The sequence below is a fragment of the Aulostomus chinensis genome, chromosome 10 (assembly GCF_037954235.1).
Source record: "Aulostomus chinensis isolate RoL2024-O1b breed Wild chromosome 10, RoL_Achi_v1.0, whole genome shotgun sequence".
Lineage (NCBI taxonomy): Eukaryota > Metazoa > Chordata > Actinopteri > Syngnathiformes > Aulostomidae > Aulostomus > Aulostomus chinensis.
The window spans coordinates 15,376,624-15,395,712 of NC_141329.1; the positions used below are offsets into that span (position 1 = coordinate 15,376,624).

Here is a 19,089-nt window from a genome sequence, read left to right on the forward strand (position 1 = left end):
GCTTATAGTTAGGGCTGTTTAGGCTGGCCCTTGGATACGCTGCTATAGGCTTTGACTACCGGGGGATGTGTGGTACTAGACCTGCTCTACCTGTAAAGTGTCATGAGAAAACTTTGTTGTGATTTGGTGCTATATAAATAAAATTGACTTGACATGGTGGTACAGTGGTTAGTACTGTTGCCTCACAGCAAGAAGGTTTCAGGTTTTAGCCCCGGCTCGGGCATGGGATATTTCTGTGTGGAGTCTGCATGTTCTCCCTGTGCCTGCGTGGGTTCTCTCCGGGTACTCCGAATTCCTTCCACAGTCAAAGACATGCAAATGGGGACAAGCCTAATTGAATACTCTTAAGTGACCATAGGTGTGGCTGTGAGTGTAAATAGTTGTCTGTCTATATGTGTTGGCCCTGCAATGGACTGGCAACCCATCCAGGGCATACCCCGCCTCATGCCCGAAGGCTGCCAGGATAGGCTCCAGCCCCCCTGTGACCCTTAACAGGATAAGCGGTAGAAAATGGATGGATTGATGATAAAATTTAGTTCTATATCTGCAATAACTGGCAGTCGCCACATCTGGAGAAGGTGTTGCTTGTACCATCCCTCCCTCCCTTCTGTGTGTGTGTGTGTGTGTGTCTCACCCTCTCCTGAGAGGTCTGGTAGCGGAGGTGCAGGGCAGTTGGATCCCAGTCAACAGCAATGTAAGCATTTCCCACAGAGGCCCTATCTTCTGTACATTCTACTGTACAGCCTCTGCAGAACCTGAACACAAGACCATGTCTCACTTAAGGATGTATTACATGATACTATGTGATGTATGTGCAAATTGACTACTGTGTGACCTACCTGTACCAAGGGCACCAGGCACACGAGTTGCCATCTTTACCCACAAGCCGTAAAGTGAACGGGTACTGGTAGCCCATGCTGTCATCACTGCAGGTTAAAAGAAGAAAGGTAACTGTGTTTTCATCAACTTTTAGTCTAATGAATACAGTTAGTACATTTTACATACAGTTTTGTTGTAATGATTACATTCAAAGCCCACTCAAACTGGCTGCCTGGCTGCAAATAACCAGCGCCAGGGTAGTCTCATGTGCTACATCAATGTCTTGTTTTAATTCATTTGCAAAGAAAGGTTGTTACAATATTCTTGATGTTTTATTCTTTGTTTTAATTGCTTTTAACTTGTTTCCTCAATTGTGTTCTTCATAATTTTCAGTTCATTTTTGTGTTTCAAGTGTAAAATACTCTCCAAAATTGGTTCTTTTTATCCCTGCTGACTGCAAGAAGGTAGTGCTTAAGGCACTGAATATTCCCTTTGTGCATCCACAGTTAATATCAGTTCAATCCCACTTCTGTCTGCTGTGTTCGCCAAACTTAACTTTTTAAACATGCTCAAAAACTCAACAAATTTGGCACATGCATCACATCTGGTGAAAAATTTGATAAAATGTAAAAATTGACCCCCAAAAGTGCCAAAATGCACTCCACAGCGCTACCTAGGTATCTAAAAAGGGACGTCATGGCCCATAGGAATGTTGTAGTGATATCGAACCAAAACTCAATTATTTGTCTCATCAAGACCTACAAATCATACACTGACACCCCTGACCTAAATCCAACAGGAAGTCAACAATATGCACATGAAAGTACGACTTCGCGCTAATTTTGGACCCTGAACAAACACAATTTCCTCCTAGGGCGTTAATGGTATCGCCTTCAAACTTTAATACATGACTTATGACACTGTGTTGAACAAAAGTTGTTTGAAACTTTGTAATAACTCAAGTAGTTTGGATTCTCTTTGACCCGAAAGTTGCTGTGCCACATTGCACCTTACAATGTAACCAATGGGGAGGCAATCTCTGGACATATACTTTGTGTCAAACTGAAGCTTCTGATGTCTAAACTATGACCACTTTCCAACCTGTATCACTGGATTGGGACAAATCCTACTAAAATGTAAAATAGAATGTAAGATTGGATCCTCATAAATCCATTGACTTTGGATTTATGAGGATATTTCACAAGAAAAGCACTCTAAAATCCTCATCAAACTGACAGGGCAAAGGAGGGAAGGAAGGGTGGGGGGTAAAGTCAGAGCTGTCAGCCCAGGTCTGAAAACATCTACATGCCAGTGACATAAGCCCTTCAACTGCGCCGCACCCCAATGCACAAGCGAGGATGCAGAGGCCCTTCAACGTAGCTTGCAGCTTTAATTTTTCAAATTTCCTTAACTTGACCTCAACTGCTTCAGTCAGCATACACTCCCTCTTCTTCCTGCTTACCATTCAGAGTGTAATAGCTTAGTTAGTAATGGGCTAATATGACCTTAGTTCTTGTTTTATGCCAGTGACACTCCTGGTGAAGGCAGCATTTGCACCCCCTCTCCAAACTCACGGTGCTGTGCTTGACTGGCTACTGTGCCTCCCCATGCTTCACTGCCTGGGACATTGTTTGCAGTAGTTGCTTTTGTTTCTTTTCTTTTTGTACTGTTGCTAGTGGAGTAGGATTCTCAACCCCTGATTCCATCATTGGCTCAAATACCTTAAAGCCTGTTTCCCTTTCTATGGCTTGTGGCTTGCAACTTGCTAAGTTGAGAGATATCACCATGCAGGCAATCATGCACATGGCTTTGGATTGCCTGCAGCTGGAAACAACATAGTAGGCTGAGTCATTCTGGAGATGGCCTTCTTCAGGTGTTGTTGAGCTCTCAATACTTTGTTCATCCATCAGACGAATACCTGAGAGAGCTGCATGCTTACTGGAGAAATACTGGGGCTCTGTCACATCTCTCAGCTGACGGCCAAGCTCTAGTGGCCCTTCATGCTGCCCCAAGAGTTGCCCTGAATCTCATGCCTGTTTTTAAGCCCCCCATCACATTTATGATTGTGTCCCCTGAAAAACCACTGTGATTGGTTGTCAGGTGTCCTCAATGTCGGATTACGGATGGCCTTCTTATGGGGGCTTTTAATGCTAGTGCCTGTGCCGGCCATATTGACAACTCCCTTGCTAACCTAAAGTTCAGCCACTCTGCTTCCATGCAGGAAGACAGTGTTCAGGGGTCTTCAACCAGCCTTAGTGATCCATCATTGCAGATTTTCACCCTCATGTCTAGGGAACTCCAGCAGATGTGGTTCTTCCTACTTCAGACTTGCTTTCAGGCTTAGCTTGCGGAGTGCCCCCCAATTGAAGGCAAGCAGGAGGACCCTACAAAGTGTCCTGGTGAAACTAGGAGAATATTTTAGTTTGACTGCGCTTGAAGCACTGGTGTGAACCATTCCAGTTCGGGAGACCAGGCAGCAGCTTTCGATCTCAGCAGAGCATGATGACCCACCCCGGCAGTTCAGGGTTTTCCCGTTGGGCTCTTCCTCTCTCTGAGGGTGTTCACCAGCTGTGGGAGAGCAGCCCTTGTGCCTTTGGAGTCTCAGGGCATGAATGTTCTGCCGTTCATGGATGACTAGTTGATTGTGCACCATCTCATGCATCTCAGGCAGCCCAGGACACAGCTCATTTTCTCAGCCCTGTGGCCCAGTTTGGCCTCAAGGTCCATCTTGTGAAAAGCTGTTTGAATCCCTCTCAGACAACAATCTTCATTGGTGTAACCTTGAATACAACAACCATTTACTTGTTGCGCTTCGTAGTTTAGCCTTGGTGTCTCGCAGTCTCTCTGTGTTTCCACAGATCCACCAGAGCTCCAACCGCCGCCTGCATCGTCCCCCCCTTGTATCCCCTACTATGACACAGGCCCGTGCTCCCCTTCCATGAACCAGTCTGCCATCCAGTCCCCCATCAATCTGGCTTGCTCTCCCTGCCTCCCCTTCCAGAAGCTTCCTTCAACTGTTATTAACATTTCCATGTTTCCCACATTTTGTATTGTAAACTGTTTTCTTGTCTGTAACAACATCTTCTGCATGTCTGTCCGTCCTGGGTGAGGGATCCCTCCTCTGTTGCTCACCCTGAGGTTTCTCCGATTTTTCCCTGTTAAAAGGGTTTTCTATGGAGTTTCTCCTCAGTCGATGTGAGGGTCTAAGAGCAGAGGATGTTGTTACGATGCCATGTGAAGCCCTTTGAGACAAACTGTTTGTGAAAACGGGCTATACAAATAAAATTGCCTTGCCTTGCCTTGCCTTGCCTTGAAGACCCATTTGTCCCCTAACAGTGTGGACAATACTCTCCTCCTCCTCCCCCTCTTCTAAAGGGGCATATTAATGCCCTACGCTACTTTCCTTCACCTCCTGGGCAAGCTAATATCTGTCCTAGATGTCATCCCATCATTGCGCACCATGCAGACATGGATAAGAAGCTTCCATTTTGATGGCAAGCAGCACAGTCATCGAAGAGCTCAGGGTGTCACAGCACTGCCTCCTAGCCCTGGCTTGGTGGTGGGACAGGGCTTACATATCCAGGAGCGTCTCAATGGGCAGGTACCACAGGGACTCCTTACATCATCACCCTGTCTCACCTGTGGGTGACGCATCTTCCGGAAATAGAACAGAACCAACCCGCAGACCTTCTTTCCCATCAGAAACCCTTGCAGGGGAGTGGTGTCTGGGACCTCTTTAGCAAAGTAAATGCAGATCTTTTTGCCTAAGAGAAATCGACCCACTGTCCCCCTTTGGTTCTTCCTGAAGGAGATGACCAGCTCTCTGGGCCAGGATTTATGGGCTCATCCTTGGCCAGAAGGTCTTTGGTACTTCATCACTGTCGCCTTTCCAACACTTCATCTGATTTGGCCAACACGCCTGAAGGTTCTTCAGGAAGGTCAAAAGATATTGCTGGTGGCCCCCCTCAAGCCAGCAGGGACATGGTTCCCTCTGCTGCACAGACTCATGTCACAGCATGGCCTCTCTCAGACAGGAAAGACCTACTGTCTCAGCTTGGAGGTTAGATCTGGCATCCCAGTCCTCCTCCACCTCTGAGGTTAGATGCTGGAGGAGTTTGAGCCACTATTGAGCAGCTACATGGCCACTGTCAGGCAGACCATCCTGACTGCCACACTGCCAGAGTCAATTGAGGGCAAAGCCCTCATTATAATGACATCTTAATAATAATAATTATTAACTTAATTGTTATTGCTACTTGCAGTGTTGGGATTTTGACAACTGACATTGGTCAGCCTCAGTGAAATCAGACACTTATGTGTGGGTGTTTGTGGACTGCAATAAATTGTATGAAGACTTGAAAGTAGGAAATGAATCTTACTTTAGAGAATTGATAGTCGTCTGCCCTGACCCTGACAGTGCACATCAGCGTAGGCCATTCATTAAATAATTTCCCTGTTATGAAACAAAGTGACAGGATTTTGTCTACTCTCACCATAGCCATTTGACAAAAACAAACTTTTAACAAAATTTCTTATGGAGAGGTGCACTTGTAATTCAAATAGTCTTCATCCTGTTTAGTGAAAAGATATTTAGATGTGTTCATTCAAATTCAGTGAGAAATTGAGGGAAAGTGAAGCTTATTTCCACCAAAAGTAGAGCAAATATGCTAGCTAAACATTTCAGAGAAATTTCAAGTTTGACTGGTCCTTGATGTGAAAGCTGCTACTGCTTCAATAGCTTGACTGGGGGGGTTTGTAAGCCCAGCTGTTTAATGGAACAGCCAATAGGAGTGCTCACTTTGACCTGACCTGTGATTGTTCAAAATCTCCCTGTCACATGGAGATTTTCCCAAGGCACAAAACAGCCATAAACAGATCCAAGAATACCTGATGATGTCTAGTTTTTGCACAGATCCCTTGAATTACATAAGGGGGAAAGGCTATTCTCGAATTACTGTAGTGACCTAATGATGCAAAAAAAAAAAAAAATTAAATCTTAGATACCTTCACTTTACTTGCAATAGGCCACAACTAACAATGTTTCATATTGCGTATGCATTAAATGCATCAACAGCCGCCAAAAATTTGTTTTAGAAAAATTGTGGAATTTTTTTTTTTTTTAAATATCTGACAGAAATGAATGTGGCCTGTATCAGTCTACTTGGCAATACAAATACACAAAAATAATCATAGGAGGCCTCACAATTCAGGATAGTGACACGCATGAGTAATTTTTTGAATAATCACATTAATTACTCCAGAGAAGATTAATTAATCAGTTAATCTATGTTAAGAATGTCGGGGACAGCAATATATCTGAAGTTTATCATCAGAAAAAGTCAGTTAATGTTGATGCAAAGAATGTATCCTAACAAACAAAATGTAAAAAAGGTAGTATGAAATAGTAATATTAATGAAGTCGATACAGCATCAACTATCAAACACAAGTTAGCTGGGAAATAATCATTCGAGGACAATAGATGCAAAAGCATGTCTGTTTCAAAGGTCAACATGTTGGAGCTTAAATTGATTTTCTTCATTGACCCCATGTGTTTCCTCATATCAGTGAGTTGATGACTTTTGCTGTTCCCGAGTTAGGAGTTTTAGCCAAAACGTGAAATAAAATTACTGACCACATGGTGGAACTCTGTGTTGTATTTGACACAGCTCCTCAGAACTGGAGGAATTTCTACTGACACCTAAGGATGATTCCCAAATGAACAAGGTAATAGAGTTTACTAGACTTTGCAGCACTTTTAGTCACACAGTTCACTCTCCCTACAAAATTTTTCAATTGACTGTTGCCTCTCCCACAGTGTAATGTGCCATTTTTCACATCTGTTCATTGTTGTGCATGAATCTCACGTCAGCAACCTTTTCCCATCTACTGTAAAGTTAAGTCAGATACATTAACATTTAACACTTCATGATCCTTCATGGCAGAAGAGTGCAAATAGTCTATCATATAAGATCATGAGAACTGTGAAGCTTCCCTTTTCACTTATGATATGCAACTGGGGTAGGAGTTTGTGAAAGCTGCATACAGTAAAGATTATAATAATGTTTTTTATTAACACAGTCTATTGAGTGCTACTGAATCAACCAGAGGGCAGAAGCATAGAGATGCTTCCACCAAAAGGGCAAAGTAGACATGTTAAATTGGATAGGTATTATACATATCAAAACATTTACCTGTCAGAGTTGATCAAATTTACTTTGGTCCCACATTTTGTTTGTTAAGGTCTGGCTACATTATCATGGACTAATAGGTCTGTCAAAACTCAGCCAAATTTAGAATGGATTTAAAATTTAACATGTAATTCAAAATCCATTTTAATCCATGAAAACAATTAATTCATCTTTTAATAATATTTCAGTTTTTGTTGGTTCCTGAAAGGCCTTACAAATACTTAGATGATAGGATAATATGTTGCCGTTCATGTGATCATAAAAAAGTCACTTCATTTAAAAAGAAGGCATCAGCTGATATGGCAGTCCTAAAGACCCATTCAGAGGTTGGCTGGGTGCTTCCCCATGCTTTCAGTAGTTTGTAAACAAATGTCTTTGGGGCCACATTGAAGGTCCGCCTCATCAGACTCATCATTCTTTGCATGAGTAGGAATACATGCCACTGAGGCATATTATTACAAAGTCTGATCATGAGAAACCCCATAGAGAGTTATTATGGGTGTATCAAACAGCTTTGTGTGGTTTGGTGTTGAAGGCACATACCCAGGAACAGACATGGTCTGGATCATTTTCATTTCTCTCCTTTACTTTGTTTCAATCTGAGGCAGTGTTTAGCTAAGAACATATGACCGTCTGCTCACCAGTCCTGGGCGTGGTTGCTGGATTCCTGTGGGGGCAGAGGGCTCGCCAGCCGAGACACTTGGATCCACACAGCATCATATAGGTCCTTCTTACTGGTATGGACAGTGCAAGGAACAATGAGGGGCATGCCAAAAAGACTGGGCCGGTTCTTCTGAGATGACAGGAAGTATAGCTCAGTGCGCATCTGAAAGGGGATAGAAGACCATTGTAAGAGACTGTTAAAATAGATCATATCAATTCATTTCGCACTGATATAGCAAACGTTATGCAATTGTCAGTGTAGAATCACTCTCACCATCTTCCTGTGCATTGCGATGATGTAGCCAATGAAGGGGCTATCTTGTAATGGTATCAGGTGTCCATTAGTAACTCCATTGGCCAGGGGTGTCTCTGGGCTGGAGGTCATCATGGTGGGCCCACCATTGGGGATGAGGAGAGGTTTGTTGTCCATGTGCCCATTATGTGCTGAGCCATTTGCTACTGGGGTGATGTCTATTGTGGGACAGGAGGAAATTGTGAAATAGATCATGTGGATTCTCAGACATATCCAGAATGACAAGAAAGTAAACCCAGAGTATTTAAGGGGTTATGCTCACCTGTTAGTGTTGGTGAGATTAGTGATGTTGGTGAACCTGGCACTGGGATCTCAAAAGCACACAGGAAGCCATTGACAGACAAACGGACTTTCTGATTATCCTGGGGAAAAGTCTGAACAAAGAATGTTTGGAGAATTAGAAATTATTTTGGGGAAATCTTATGTTGTCATCATTTTTAGGGCCATAGTTATTAAAAGTTTTAGCCTGTACAACCCTTCTTTTGGCATTGAAAAACTGTGGTTTTGATAAAGGGGCTCAATCAAAATGAATACCAATTTTAAAGATGACTGCTCCCACAAAAAAAAGGATATTTTCACCCTCAAATATGAGAGAAATGTCATATTGATCATAATGATATTTGTGTCAGATTACATGTTGTAATTGTTCAAGCAGAGACTGAATTAATAGTTAGAAATATTTCAGAGACTTCCTTCTATTTTACTTGGCTCCTTAGTCTTTGTAGTAGTATGTGATATGGGGTGCATGGCTTTGGAAATAGAGCTCAAAAAGGGCTGGTGACATCACTGCTGTGAAATGGCATCAGATGCAGCACAAACTACATTTTCTATTAGAAGAAAAGAGTTTCAGAGATTCAAGATTAAGGCAATCAGTGTCCCAAATGCTACCTAATGAGCCCCTAATGAATTTAGTTACATATACCTTAATTGAAATGCTTTGCCAGCAAGGGAGAGCTGAGCCAAGGGTAACAGTTCTGTAGATACCTGAATGGTTTAGGATCACAAAGGACCAATGACACTGGATACATGATATGGCTAAGTGTACAGCCATTCTTTTTTGTCGGCACCTAGTTGTATCCCATATCAGAATGGTGATAGGTAGTAAAATGATAATCCCTCTATTCTGAACTCATGAAAACGTTCCATAAAAAGGCCACATCAGAAGTATTATCATTTAAGAAAAAAGACGGCAAATGCTGTCTGTCTTATGAAATATTGATCCTCATAAAGAAATAACTCAATTAAAAAAGATAGAACAGAAAAATGAAATAAGGAAATGTTTCAACCTTATTTGACAAAGTAATAACTAATAACTTTAACTTTACTTTAGTTTGTTCAGAACTCATCATTGCTTCAATAGAAACATATTTTAGTTGTAATTTTAATCATCTTAATTAGAGGTTGCATTGCTGTAGGAGCATCTCAAGTTGGATCTTAAAAAGCTTCCGTGCAAGGCATAAATCAATGCACTCTGAGATGTCACCTTAATACCAGATATGTGAAAACACTATTGTATGTAACAACTTCACATTGTGTGAGAGAGGATGCTTGTGGGTAGTTTGGATGGTAGGATGTTAGGATGCATATTTTATGATTATGGAGTTAAATCTGTGTGATTGAGAGCAGTTGTAGAAAAAATAAAAGTTTTAAGGGTTAGAAAAAGTGAAATTATATGGTGCTCGCAAGAAATTGCAAAGGTTTCTGATGAGCACCAGAGATTTATACTTTTTTTTCTTATGTCCCTTTGTCGTATAAAATGTCGTCACTTCATTTCGTGCTGTTTGACATTTGTATGAAAATTGGTAATTTTAAGCATTTTTGTGCAGTCACAAGGAACTTGACCCTTGACCCTCTAAATCTCTAAAACATCCCCGTGTCAAAGAGAATGTTTATGCTAAATTTGAAGGAATTCCACCAAAGAATTTCTATAATATAATATTAATTAGAACGGGAGAGTACCAATACCTTGATGTTGGAGGAATGAACCTCACCCAGGAGGATCTGCTCAGGTTTCAGGCTGCACAGTTCACTCAGTTGTTTCTTCAGCCCTGTGTACTTCTCATCCATATTTAATCTCAGGCCATAACGCACAGGTGTGGAACCATCCAGTTTAATAACTGTAAAAACACCACAATACACCTGAAATAGGTCATATTACAATAGAAAATAAAGAAAAGATTTTAGGATTCTTTGTTGAAGTTGTGCAGTTCCTCACCAGTGATTTCCAGGTGCATGGAGCTGTCCATGGGCAGGGGCAGAGACAGGAAGTTGAAGGGGTCAAAACGAGCACTGATGTGGCCACAGGTTTTGCACTTCACCTGGGACTTGAGCTGACCATGAAACAAATCAACCACAATGGAGCGGTTCCTACGCAGGTGGTTGTCCCATGCCTTTAGAGAACACATAAGACCATTTCATACAGAGATCCTAATGTACTTATGATAAGATGACACCTCTCTGTTCACTGGAATAAGGCTGGTCTAGTGTGTGTTTTTAAATAGCATGCCAGTGTTCCAGAATCAGGTGTAACACAAAACACAAGCATTAGCATCTGGTGCACCGTAATCCATTTGTTAATATATTAAAATCCCACCATCCCAATACAAAGGTCTTGATCTACTCTGTCACTTCCTCCGCTACCAACTTGTGGTTGGACCAATATAGCTCACGGTTCCATGATACAACATTTAATAAAGAAAATCTTGTGCAACATTCCCATTGTTGAATGAGCTACAGGCATGTAGGGTGTGACATTTAAACTTCAATTCTTTCCTGTAACAGGAAAACCAGAGCCACAGTGAAAAAATGGTGCAGGTGGTGCTGATAAACTACAGGCAGAATACAAGTGGGTTTTCAATAACCTCATTCACCGCATCATGAGTCACTGCATAATGCTCATACTTGGCTGCAGCTGGCATTTATACTGGCTATTTTCAGCAAGCATATTGTTTTTAAACATTGTTTTATTACAATAAAACTTTCTTTAAACATTTGTAGAAAAAGTTTATATTGCATAGTTATTATTATTACTGAATAAAATGTGAAGGCTATAAATATGATTCCTTTAACCCAGTGAGTGGTCCGCAGGCACTTCCTTGTGGTACGCCATGAAAATGTTTGCTCGCTAAAGTGATTTTGTCCTTCATTGAATTGTGGTTTTGTGTTCTTTCTGTGCTGATCTTTATTGTTACATGCATTTATTGCACTAAATAATACCTCTGCTCGGCTTCTCTGGACATTAATGCCATTATGTACTTTTGGACTTTGTACCTTATGTTTAATGTCAGTATTGGATGCTCCAACGGTATCTCATTGTTATTATAACTGTGTGATTTAGACAATGACAAAGTATTGAACTGAACTGAACTAAAATGAAGAAATATTTCAAGAGATGAGAGCCGATCCATCCAAAGTGGAATAGATGCCGTCTCTCCTGATCAGACCAGGTTCTCCCCAGAAAGTCTGCCAGTTATCAATGAAGCCCACTTAGTTTGCTGGACACCACCTCAACAACCAGCAGTTACACGATGAATTGTAGCTATACATATTATCACTGATCAAATTAGGTAGGGGCCCAGAGGAAACGATGGAGTCAGACATTGTCTTAGCAAGAGTGCACACCAACTCTACATTAATTTTGGTAACCTCCAATTGGCAAAATCAATGTCATTTTTTACCAGGGAGCTACCAGGGGATTAGCGGCTATACTAGCCCTGACAGTGGGTCCGTTTGCACCGGCTACAGGGGCCTGGCTAATCACCATCAGCATCCTGCAGCCCTAACAGCAGTGTCCTGCTTTCATCCACATTCCCACCAATGTTCCTGACGTGGAAGGCAAGCTCCACTACTGCTAGAGCCTTCTCTGTTAAGAAGCCCAATTTGAAATTTAAAATATGTATGATGCAAGTTCATAATACATAAGTTTGCTGTCTGGACTGTTGTTCTGGGGCTATTAAGCAAGTATTTTGGGGGGGATAAATGGTACTTGGTTTTAAAAAAGTTGGAGAAACATTTTATTGATTGTTGTTGGGAGGGGGCTTATGGATTGACAATTTATAGGAATGAAAGTTGTTTAAATTATAACTGAGCTAGAGCAGAAAAAGAATAAAAACAATTTATGTAAATTAAATGTTTAAATTTAGTGTTTTGTAAATATACACAACACATAAATTTACAAATGAAAACACAAGGTATTTGGAGTGATCAACTGCACACAAGCTTTGTGGAAGTAGCTTGTTCATTTGAACTCAATTCTTAGGGAAATCACAACAAATTAACAGAACTTTTACTTCTAACATTTTTTTAACTTGGGGAAACAGTAAAATAATGTGACCAGCAGAAATATCTGTCATTCAGTTGCAACAAAACGTCTTCTTATGTAGCAATTTTGCCTTTTAAAAAAAAGAAGCAGGAATCATATATAACAATAGTTAGTTTGAGCTGGCTGCATGAGAGCCTTATTCTGAAAAATCCACCCAAAATCAAGGAGTTTTATTATGCATTCAAAACAGTGGTTAACTAAAATTGCTACATCTCTCATTTATTATCTGCATTCTCTTTTGAATGTGAAGTGCAGGTGGAGGAGTCAGTAAACAAATTTTTCATCAAACCATACAAAGAATAGCTCATCAACTACACAGCGCTCATTTATTTGTCAGGATTGGGATTCAATAAAGGCCATTCTACCTGGAACAGTTGTTTGTCTGTCCTTTTCAACCGCTGATTTATCATCGTGATTTTGCTCACTGGACATGTCAGACTGTTGACTGTACCTAAGGACCTGCATTGCCATGTCCTGCTATGCATTTCCAAATCATCTTACATGAGATGTGGTTTTGCCAGAATATTTAGTTCAGCTAAGGAACTCTTGTTCAAAAATTATTCACAGAAACTTGCAAAACTACTCTGTTTCTGCCACCATTGTTGGATGTAAGAAACTCAGTACAGCAGGTGAGTCTGGATCTTGTGGTTAGTCTGGATCAAAATCTCTGCTGTTGCTCCCCCTAAAATTCCCATCCATCCTGAGAAGGCCATAATTTTAAGATATATTTAGAGGTTTGTTTTTTTTTTTCACAGATGAGAACATTCTTGGACTGGTTGTGTAATGCAGCCTTAAGGGGATGCTGCAGCCATGAGACACACCTATGGCATACTTTTTTAAGTTTTTTCAGATAATAGTAATAAAGAGAATAGTATGAACACTGACCTCAGATGCTACCTCCCAGTCTGGCCGACCATCACTGTCCTTCAGTTCTACATAGGGCTTCTCATGGACTCGATTAAGGTCTTCATGGAGGCCATCCAGGAGGAAGGCTAGCAGCTCCTGGGAGTCCTGTTGCTGGAAGCCATTGAAGCGTGGAGCATATTTTGCTATTGTCCACTGGAGAAAGCAATGCAATAAAATATAACAAATGTTTTTGTTGTTTTTTTTGTACAGGGATACAGCATAGACCAAGTGTTGAATAAAAGTGTTTATGATATGGTAAAATGGTGATTGAGTTACAGTGTGGGAAAAAAACAACAGTACAGGTTACGTGGAAAAAAATAATTTCCAAAACATATATTGTACAATACAACAAATTACATTGTAATTATCTACTGAAAATCAGTGTTTGACCCAATCAGGGTATCATCTAAGCCAGCACCTACAAGTCTCAGAAACTTGGAAAAAGGTTATGCTCACCCTGAGTTTGAGTGGTGCCACATTTTTCTGTGTTCCACTCCACAGCTCCATAACCAAGTCACCATAACATTTGGCCATGTGACCTCGCATACCGATGGGGTTGGTTCTGTAAATCATGTAAAAGCAATGTTTAAATGACAAGCAAAGTATCCTTTCATGTGCAGGATGATGGTGACTGAAATGTTACCTATTGAGTTCATACAGGTGTCTCCCTGAGATAAAATAGTCAGTCAGAGGCTTGGTGTTGCTCACACATTGAATACTGGAATTCATGAAGCAGGTGTTGCCAAGGTTACTTAGGCCAGTGGCTCCTTTCTCTGTTGGAACTGGTGGGGCAAAGGCATTCAGATTGAACAAAACAACTCAGTCACTCAGCCAAAATCATATCTGACCACAATCATGAAATCAATTTCACTGTTCTAAATGAATAATTAAATATCTTAGGGTACTATATCAAAGGGAGCATGTACTGACTCAAACTGTGATAGCTGAATTCTGCAGTTTCCATAAACAATATGTCATGCTTGATGCAAATACCATTCAAAGGTGTACAGCAAACGTCACTCCTGTTGAAATTAACTAATAATGATACTGATTTTTTGAGGGTATATAATACTCATCTATGACTGTATGAGGGCCATTGTCAGAAAAAAAGATGGGGCAGGGGCCTCAAAGATTTCCTTATTTTAGATCGAAACTATCATGTCAAAAGATTAAGCGAACCAACTAGTTTGATGTGAAATGACTTAAGAGTGAAATAAAAGGAGGAAGGCACATGTGAATAAGATAGAAATTAGCGGTAGATGATCAACAGGGTTGGTGTCAATCAAATGCAAACAGATGTTTAAATATTTAATTGGAGGAGACACAGCAGCACTACCATGAACATCAGTACATCCAATAACACCGTGTTCTGCGCAATATAGTACAGAACCCCACAGGGGTCTGTATCAGCCTGACACAGCACTGTACTGCCACCATGTGCATATCAGCACAGTGTTGCGCCTGTGCTCCTGGCAAGGAGAAAACTCATTCTTCCTATAACTGTCTCCATTGCTAAAAGCTATATTATTTACTATATATAGGGTTAAATTGATAATTGAATATATAATTGTAATGTAATGTAATTAATTGTGTGTATATATATGTGTGTGTGTGTGTGTGTTCAAATTAACATGTGGCTGTGTCCTTAGATGACCATCAGAAAAAAAATAATCAATGACAGAAAACCATTTCCTTTTCCTCACTGCAACATCCTAGAAAGACATAACTTTTATGTTTCAAGAACTTAACACTATTTAAATTTGCCTGCTCTCCAAGCAAGATCCTGTAACGCAAAATTGCAAGCCTGTAACATACAACTTAATGCATCTCAACAGTTCAGAGGAGTGGCACATCAATGGATATCAAGCTACCAAGAAAACAGAAAGCAATTTGTGTATACAAAATAATGTCAAATCAAAACCACACAATATGGTGTGTTTGGAGAACCTCAGGGGTTGGTCCACACACAATAACTGTTTACACTGGATACTAATGATTTTGTTTATGTATCCAAACTCTCTATACTTCCCTCTTGGGCCATACTAGCTTGGATTAGTTTAATCCCAAAGAGGCTAAATCTAGGACAATTAACCTAAATTTATGAAATATCTTAAATTTATTTAGCATTTTAGCAGGACTAGGCTTTAGCTCATCTGTGAAACAAGCCCCTGTTGTATTTCTCTGATCCATAACTTGATCAAGCTAGAAATGTTACCACTTTCATGAGAACCATCATTTCAATGGAGCTTCAATCTGAAACCTTTTATTACTCATGACACAATGTCTTTTTTTGTCTTTATGCTAATGTATTAGCATATTGACGACTATCAATGAAATTGTCACAAAGAGTAATTCACAGTTCACTTGCTCCAGTGCCAAGAGTTAAAAATCATCTAAGCAGTGGAAATTTTATATCCATAAACCAGATTTCTTCCTTTTTATAATTGAAATGTGTGGAACTGTTATATTTGGAATGTTTACCACATCGTGAGCCCTGAACAAATGAGTTTGGTGTGTATACATGTGATGTAACAATTAAAAAAAAAAACTCACTTTGATTTTAATTTCTTCTCTTTTATGCAATAGAAGACAATTTAAGTGGAGCACTCAGCCTGTCCTATCTTGTACAGCCTCAGACGTTACTACTTACCCTTGTGTCGGTCCATCTTACTGCTGTTTGCAATGAACGACATTTCTTCAGGCCAGCTCATGTCTTTGTTCCTGACTGGTGGAGGACACCAAAGACAGTTCTTTCAATAGCACAATTATCAATGAAAATTTTGTCAGTTACACAGTAACTACTGAGGGGTCAGGCAAAAATGAAGTTACATAGTGCGTTTAATACCCTCAATAACTAGCTGTTGCTCCTCCTGGATCTTCAGACTCTCCAGTGTGTGATCTTCATCATCTAAGAGGGTGAGGTAGTTCTGCAGGGGGAAGGATGTAAGGAAAGCAGTGAAACTGGGATTATGCAGACCCATGGGCACAAATTCACTTGCAATTTATTTCTGAAATAAAATTGACGCTTGATGGTAGAAAGCCAGTTTGGGACAATTATAAAACATTATAAAAGAACAATATGGAGTGCAATTTGGCTGTTTACAACAAAACTCTGCATGGCTCGATCCCTCCTCTGTTGCTCACCCTGAGGTTTCTCAGAGTTTTCCCTGTTAAAAGGGTTTTCTATGGAGTTTTTTTTCTCAGTCGATGTGAGGGTCTAAGGGCAGAGGATGTTGTTATGATGCCATGTAAACCCCTTTGAGACAAACTGTTTGTGAGAATGGGCTATACAAATAAAATTGCCTTGGCTTTGATTTTGAAGCAATTGTGTAGATGATGTTCTGTGTCAAGAATTACATTATTTATTTTAGGTTATAAAGTGTCCTTATGGTGGATAGCTATCTTAAGTTATGTTCAATCAAACCATTTAGGAAATAGAAATGTGGGACAGTGCAGCACTTCCTGAGGGCTCTGCCCAAAGGATCCACAAAGTTCTACAGTATTTAATGAGTTCGGTGAGGCCATAGAATCGGAATCTGTCGGCTCTGAAAACATTCTGGCGAACCATCCGTTACCTCGGGGGGGGGGGGGGGCAGCTGCCCTCACTGTTTATAGTGGGTACTCTGGGGGCAGAAGTGCCATGTGTATGGCATATGGCATATGGCAATTCAATGCAAATTTTACCCAGAGAGGAGCATTTCAAATTCGGCCCACTGAAGGACCCGTGCTTGGCAGTGGCACATCACTTCACACATGCATCGCTAATCAAGGTGCCTATTTAAGACTTAGTGATTAGTCAATCACCAATAAAAATGTGGATTTAAAATCTTCTCATCTTAGTGTATTCATTTGATTAGTCATGCACTGCAATTTTGTAATGTCCTAGAATTCAAATTCTTTATTTGGGGACCTGAAGCAGATATGAGATTAGAATCCAATTAATTAGCTTAATTAATTACAAATCCTGTAATTAATAGATTTTTTAATTGCCTGACAGCACTTATATACACTCACACACACATATATATATAATATATACACACACAAACACACACACATATACTGTACGTATTAGATAAAAACAAGAAATACTGAAGATTTTACTTAACCTTGTGATGCGCAAACATGGAACAATATCTGATAGTTCATGAAAAGCCCAAAGAAAGCTTTGATGATCACCTCACTGTTGTAGAGCCATAGTCTCATGTCCTCCTCCTTAATGCGGAGTCTCTGGGACAGATAAAGGTGGATGTCCTTGATGGTGGCCATGCGGCTAAAGCAACCTGTGTATGCCAAAACTCGCTTCAAGGGAGCATTGGGGGATGGCATGTTACCCGCTGAGGCACAAAGGAGAGGAAGGTATTTTAGAAATTTACATACTGACCCAGACATAACACTTTTCCAACTCATCTTAAATCAAGTGTCTTCATGGCTTTAATTTCAATTAACGAAATTGATTGGTTGCAATGGTCACCAATTAGTCTTATACACAAACACACAAATGCTATCAGTAGTGTGTAATCCATCCACATAAACAGCATTCTGCTGAGGATTAGTTGTAAAACAGCAGCAAGAAAGAACCATTCTGTCAATCAGTGTAGATTGATTGGTCAATCAATTTAGTGCATTTAGACTTAGATTAGATCAAATCAAATGCAACCCAATCAATATTAGTCCTGTTAAATGGTCTCAAAGATTTAAATTAAATTATAGTCATTTCAAAATTGATAAAACTGAGGATTTTAATGCGGTATTTCATGATTTGTATCAACATAACCTTGCTATTCAATTATTTCATAAAAACAACCATACTCTTGACTCACTGGAGTTTTCCAAAATTGGCTCAAGGCCTGTGTCAACAAAAGTTTCTTGTGAGCTTTTCCTGACTGTTTCTATGGAGAAGCAGGCTTCTGAAGCCTGTATCTTAATTTTGAGTCTTCCCCCCTATTTTGTGCAGCCGTTCTCAGCTGTTAAGACTAATCAGTGAGCTGGACATTGCCGTAGTGGAACTCATTCATACTAAGTGTGAGGGCAAGCATCATCTGGTTGGTGCCCATTGTGATAAAACAATGTGAAACTAGAGGAAACTCTAGAGCTAGACCAGTGGTTCTCAAACTTTTTAAACCAAGTACAACCTCAGAAAAAAAGAACCACAATTATGACAAAAGTTTAAAATGCAGTCGTGGAGGAGTGCAGGAGGGGTTGACAACATTTTTTCTCAGATGGCCACACTGGCTTGGATAAAGTCAGTGCGGGGCCAGACATAAGACAATCAGAAGGAAACATGAAACACACATGTTATAATATCATAAATTTGAACCTTTTTTCAACTGTATGTGTAAATCTGGTGAACTCTGGTTAAGTTACACTGAGAAGATTCACTTTTATAAATTACTAATATATGTCTATATAGATGTATTGATCACAGATGAAACATACCTAAATATTTTGCAGATATATGAAATTCCATTGGAATCACATTTAAAAGCAGTAAAGACTCCAACACAAGACAAAGTGATTTGACTCAGGCAGGGGGACACAATGCCAAGCACTGCAATGTACACACGCCAGATGCGTGATGAAAATTTTAGAATCACACACATCATCCATCAATCCATTTTCTACCACTCATCCTGTTAAGGATCACGGGGGCTGAAGCCTGTCCCAGCTGCCTTTCGGCAAAAAGGCAGGGTACACCCTGGATGGGTCGTCAGTCCATCGCAGGGCTAGCATATATAGACAGACAACCATTCGCTCTCACAGCCACACCTATGGTCAATTTGGAGTATTTAGAGTTGTCCTGGAAAATGACCTCAGTTGGTCATGTGACACTGTAATCTGTGGGGGTCATTATGCTCTTCTATTTTATCATAATTTG

At 40.3% G+C, this 19,089-nt stretch overlaps 1 protein-coding gene across 4 annotated transcripts in view; it reads right to left on the reverse strand.

Annotated features, from left to right (window-relative positions):
• Window positions 1-19,089, reverse strand: part of usp32 (ubiquitin specific peptidase 32) — a 71,148-nt gene that overhangs the window by 8,866 nt on the left and 43,193 nt on the right. For all 4 annotated transcript variants that reach the window (XM_086216143.1, XM_086216142.1, XM_086216141.1 and 1 more), the window contains 13 exons: window positions 17,391-17,548; window positions 16,057-16,138; window positions 15,862-15,936; window positions 13,855-13,993; window positions 13,668-13,773; window positions 13,191-13,364; window positions 10,200-10,374; window positions 9,950-10,101; window positions 8,247-8,358; window positions 7,946-8,142; window positions 7,650-7,834; window positions 840-926; window positions 635-755 (listed from right to left, as the gene is read on the reverse strand). In XM_086216143.1, coding sequence (XP_086072269.1) covers window positions 635-755; window positions 840-926; window positions 7,650-7,834; window positions 7,946-8,142; window positions 8,247-8,358; window positions 9,950-10,101; window positions 10,200-10,374; window positions 13,191-13,364; window positions 13,668-13,773; window positions 13,855-13,993; window positions 15,862-15,936; window positions 16,057-16,138; window positions 17,391-17,548 — 1,763 coding nt within the window. The remainder of the gene's footprint in view (window positions 1-634; window positions 756-839; window positions 927-7,649; window positions 7,835-7,945; window positions 8,143-8,246; window positions 8,359-9,949; window positions 10,102-10,199; window positions 10,375-13,190; window positions 13,365-13,667; window positions 13,774-13,854; window positions 13,994-15,861; window positions 15,937-16,056; window positions 16,139-17,390; window positions 17,549-19,089) is intronic.